At 17.0% G+C, this 5,446-nt stretch overlaps 1 protein-coding gene across 2 annotated transcripts; it reads right to left on the bottom strand.

The window, feature by feature from the left end:
* Positions 1-609: 609 nt before the first annotated feature.
* LOC102678365 (centromere protein I-like) lies at positions 610-4,938 on the bottom strand. Of its 2 annotated transcripts, XM_031513019.1 has the most exons (15): positions 4,861-4,938; positions 4,617-4,742; positions 4,389-4,538; positions 4,205-4,293; positions 3,863-3,993; positions 3,611-3,791; positions 3,435-3,547; positions 3,211-3,365; positions 2,925-3,125; positions 2,436-2,542; positions 2,028-2,219; positions 1,762-1,886; positions 1,580-1,697; positions 1,008-1,178; positions 610-851 (listed from the first exon to the last, which is right to left on the bottom strand). In XM_031513019.1, the coding sequence occupies exons 1-15, from the start codon at positions 4,913-4,915 to the stop codon at positions 783-785; spliced, it is 1,983 nt and encodes a 660-aa protein (XP_031368879.1). In that variant the 5' UTR covers positions 4,916-4,938; the 3' UTR covers positions 610-782. The 2 variants fall into 2 exon arrangements, with proteins under 2 accessions (XP_031368879.1, XP_031368880.1); XM_031513020.1 differs by lacking the exon at positions 610-851 and having other exon boundaries at positions 990-1,178.
* Between the last annotated feature and the right edge of the window lie 508 nt (positions 4,939-5,446).

Genomic DNA, 5,446 nt, shown 5'->3' with positions numbered 1-5,446 from the left:
GCAAAGAAATATATTACTCAATTTCAATTTGAATTATTTTTTTTTATGAAGTTTTTAAAACCTATTTTATTATTTTGTTTAAAGATAATTTATGTATCAATATGATATATTATTAATTTTTTATTAAACTATCAATAGTATTAATGATAATATAGTAACACACACCCACACACACACATATATATTATTTTAAAGTATAATACAAAAAGTAATATTGCATGAATGGCCTTTTCTAGAAGCAATGTGTATTTAGAATACATTCAATAGATATTACAAATTTTGAATTTAAGAGATGTTCACACTCATTGAATTCTCAAAGAAACTTATTGCATGATTACTATTAAATGATTTTTTATTTATTTAAATTGAATAATTTTTAATTTATTGCAATGTTTATATTAAATATTAATGTATGAAACGAATAAAATAAATATAAACGAAAAATATAAAAAAATAATAAAAAACTGTATAATTTATAAAATATAAGAACAAGCCATTCATTATTAATTTATATGTAATTTTTCATTAGGCATATATGTATTAAAGACTGTTAAATGAACTGTAAATGAAAATTTTTATGTAAATGAAGAAATAAAATATAACGATTAATTTAAATTGACTTATTTCATGTACATACTTGGCTTCATAAGTATAAATTTTATAAATAAAAATATAATTTATTTATAATTAAAAATATCTTTATATTACAAAAATATTTTGAATATAAAAAATAAATTTCAAAAATATTATAAACATTTTTATATTCATATTTAGTATTATAATTAATTCTGAAATATACTAAGAAATTCATTTATTGTTGGATAATAATGTAAAGCTATACTCATAGCATCCTGTTAAAAAAAAATGTTATTGTTTTTAAAATAACTTTTTATCTAAGATATATTATTAAATATTAAAAATTATTGTATTTATTAATATTTATTATATATTATTATTTTGAAAGTTTTATCATAAATTATATACAATAATTATATTTTATTACTAACCTCTTTTGTGCTAATATTTAATCCAGTTTTGCTCAATGTACATTTATAAGGTAAAACTGAATAATGATTACTAATATTTAAAAGGCAATTTATATTGCATTCTTCTAAATCTTCCATCATATCCATTGGAATATCTTTTAAAAAATATTTATTTTTGTGATTCTTAAATGGCTGAAAAATATAAATTTATCAAAAAATATATTATTAAATGCATGTAGTTTTTTTATTTTTAATTATAATGATTTTATAGAAAAATATTTTAAATATAATATTTTTATATTATCGATTATAATTAATTAATTGATAATCTTTCAATATAATTATTTTAATACAAAAATTTCTAAAAATTAAATTAATGAAAACAATTTTATTTAACAAATATTTAATTTTAATTTATAATACATAAAATATCATAAAAATTTTTTTCTAAACAATTGAATAAGTAAATATTTGCATTTCACTTTTTAATTAATTTAATTAATTAATTTTTAAACGAAAATTTTAATATTTAATTATATATTTTAATTATATTTTTTTATATCTGATATAACTGAAATGGAATATTTACATACCTCATCATACCATAATGCTTCAACAATTTCTTGAGCATAAATAGATATTGTATAAATTTTTTTCTTGAATAACTTTTGTAATTTAGGAGTTTTTAATTGCAAACTTCTATCGCGATATCTATGAATAAATGTTGAAATTAAAAAATTATTTATAAATATAAAAAAAATAATAAGATATATACCTTAATAATAATTTACATATTTTTGATAAAATAGCAAGATGTTTTGTAACAAAAGCTCCATAAATTACTGCAGAAGGAGCTAATGTAAAAAATAATATAGTACTTTGATTTTCCAATATACAAAGCTAAATATTTTCAATAAAAAAATTAGACAATTGTATTATTAATATTTCACATATAATAATATTTTGATTTAATAATAACTTATTATTATTATATTTGTATAATTATTTATTCATTATATATATATATATATTTTTACTTACCTCTTCATAAAATGATAATGCTTCTGAAAGTAATAAAATATTATATGAATGTATATTTAAACCAGATACAATAAGCTCTTCACAGATTTTTGTAAGAATAGGAATTACTTCTTCTAAATTATCCATTGTACTTTGTCCTAAAAATGGTGCAGGTGTTTTATGGTAGCATTCTTTAAATCCTTGACTAATAAACTACAAAAAATATTTTAAAAATGTTTTTAGATTTAATTGTACTATTTTATTAATAATTATATTATTTTTTTATTAATATTAACTTTGATATTAATCTACTTTCAATAAAAATAATTCATGTAAAATAATTGAGTTATTGATATAAAAAATTATAAGTTATTGATATAAAAAATTATAAAAATTAAAATAAATAATAAAATAATTTTTTTAACATACCAAATTTGTTATCAATATTTTTAATGTTTTGATGATTTCACATTTTATCATTAAAGATGATTCATAAAACATATTTTGTACATGTACTAATATTTTTTCTTGTAAATCTAAAAATATTTTATTTTTATAATATATGTTTTTTATATATATATATATATATAAATATTAAGGGATTATATACACGTTAAAAAAAAATTAAAAAAATATGAGATCTTTTTAAATTATATTCCTTTAACATATAAATTTATTTTATTTATTTTAAAATAAAAAAGATTCTCTAAATTAATATGATTACTAATAATTCTGTTAAATATATGTAATGTTAAAAAAAAATATATATATGAATATATATATACTTTCACACAATAATAATCATAAATATTCAATTACAAATTATTCTTAAAAGTGTTCTTTTTTTATTTATATTATTTTTTATTATATAATAGTTTGCATAGAATCCCTTAATAAATACATTTATTGAAAATATACCACTGATAGATAGAGAAGTCATCCATTGTAATAACATTAGTAATTTTGATTGATATTCGCCTGTATTAAAATACAAATATTCACCAAGAAAATGATTGACAACAGGTATATCTTGTTGCATATATCGTGAAAATTCTATAGTCATATCAAGTAACTTATTAATTTCTTCCATAGAAAATTTTTCATTTTCTAACATAAATGCTGAAATGAAAAACATTAAACATTTTTCTAAAAAGATATTACATATGTTTAAAAATAGATGTAATACATATTATTTAAAATATACCTCTTATTAAAGTATTATAAAGATTATAAGAAAATCTACTTTGATACTGGAAATTGCTAAATGTAAGAAGATGGTATCCAGCAGTATTACTTAAAAGAGATATAGCATTACATGGTAATTCTACACTTAATTGTAATTTTCCCAATTCTTCTATGCTGAAATATTTTAGAAAAAAAAAAATATAAATCAATAAACATTTACAATGATAAAATTTATTTATATACCTAGAAATGTCGAAAATAGATTTTTTATTCTTCTTTTGAAAAATACTAGAACCAATTTGGAAGTATCCTACAGATGGTAATAGAGATGTCATAGTTTTCTTTGTTTTCTTAGACTGTCAAAATTAAAAAAACTGTAAATTTTATTTTTAAGTAAATTCTATAATTATTACACTTACTTCAAATGTATTCCAATTAAAATATTCCAAATGTAAGTCTTGTGTTTGTTGGATTTCTAAACGAGTTTTAGCATCTTGAAACATTAATCGTAAAACTTCAGGTATTGGTTTCCATACACTTTCTGTATTTATAGATTGAATTTTTTCAGGAACTAATTCAGGTTTGTAAGATTTAAATAATCTAAAATAAATTTTGAACAAATTAAAACATTAAATTTTTAAAATAAGAAATTTGAAATCATAATTACTTACGACAATAAAACAATAATATGTTTTTGTGGTTTTGAATATTTCTGATGGAGGGTTAATAATCTAGATATATTTCTACGTGTTACATCTTCTGGTTTTGTTAATACATAAATAATACGTGCTATCTGTCTTTCCTATGATAATAGTAAAAAAATATTCAATAATATATAACTATATTATTGTTACTATATTATATATATAGTTATAATAATATAGTATATATTTATAATATAGTTATATATATATTATAATTATTATCAAAATTTCTAATTATAATTAGAAAATATAATTATATATATTATAATTTTTTATATGAATTATAATATAAACAAAAAATACATTTACCAATTTTTCTTTTTTTAATATTATATAAAAAAAAACATCATAATATATATTTATAACTTTTTTATCTATTAATTGATGATCCAATATACCTATAAAACATATATTTTAATTTTAATCTCAAATATTCTATCTATTTTATTATATATTATATTTTAATATTAAAAATTAATATTAGTAATATTACCAATTATCCATTGCATAATAATGATGGATACAGAAAGAGGAAGTTTATTTATAGATGATAAACACCAAGAAATAATGGATTTAACTGCATGTTCAGATATTTTATATTGAGGAATTAAACATTTTGCTAAAGATACCAATTTAGTAGCACCTATTAAATATATTTCTTATTTTATATTTTTTATAAAATGTAATTATTTATTTTTTATAATATTTGAAATATACTAACTTAGATCTGTATTTATAATAATATTTACTAACAAATCAATATCTTCATCCATCAAACCTTTTGATGCAGCATAATTTTGTAATGTACTGAGAGATTCTTCAAATGCAGGATAATCTTTTTTCTTTACTTAAGAAATGTAATAGAAAACAAATAAAATATAATTATTAAAAAATGTATGACTGAAAAAGTTTTATTATTTATTATTTGAAAGATAAATATAAAATAAATATCATTAGTAACATACTTTTTAAAACATTTAAAAATTTAACTACAATATTTCTTTCTTCATCAATTGACATTTTTGTATATTGTATAATAATTATTATTATTATATATTATGTTTATTATTTCTCAGTTAAATCATTCTTATCACATTTACTAATCAAATTATTACTTCTTTTAAAAATAAAATAAGTGAAATAAAATGCCATAACCTATTAATATAACAATAATATTAGAATTACTGGAAATAATCTTCTGATTTTAATGATCTTGATATATATTATAGAAATCAATATTAAATTAAATAACTTTTTTTCTATGTAACGCTTGCTTTTAATTATCAAAATATTTATAAAAAATAATTATTATATTGAATTTTATTTCATTGCTTATATATATATATATATATATATGAGTCCATGACAACGTATCAGCATGCGATCACTATATATATCTATCTCTATAAAGATATTGCAGAACTTAGAAATTGCATGAAATTTAATATTAACAACATTTTTTACAAGTCAAATGAAGAATGCATGTATTAAAAAGAGTTATTTAAAATGTTAATTTTAATAAAGTTATTAAAATCAATATTAAAGATTTTA

This window comes from Apis dorsata, unplaced genomic scaffold (assembly GCF_000469605.1).
Source record: "Apis dorsata unplaced genomic scaffold, Apis dorsata 1.3 scaffold_553, whole genome shotgun sequence".
Lineage (NCBI taxonomy): Eukaryota > Metazoa > Arthropoda > Insecta > Hymenoptera > Apidae > Apis > Apis dorsata.
This window is presented reverse-complemented; position numbering and strand designations above follow the sequence as displayed.

Bases quoted from the DNA above. Each gene is read 5' to 3' on its own strand.
- LOC102678365 (XM_031513019.1), bottom strand. From the start codon at position 4,915: ATGTCAATTGATGAAGAAAGAAATATTGTAGTTAAATTTTTAAATGTT. The intron at 1,698-1,761 runs GTATATATCTTA...ATTTATTCATAG, and splicing joins ATATGTAAATTATTATTAAG to ATATCGCGATAGAAGTTTGC. The intron at 852-1,007 runs GTTAGTAATAAA...TTTTTTTAACAG, and splicing joins TAAATATTAGCACAAAAGAG to GATGCTATGAGTATAGCTTT.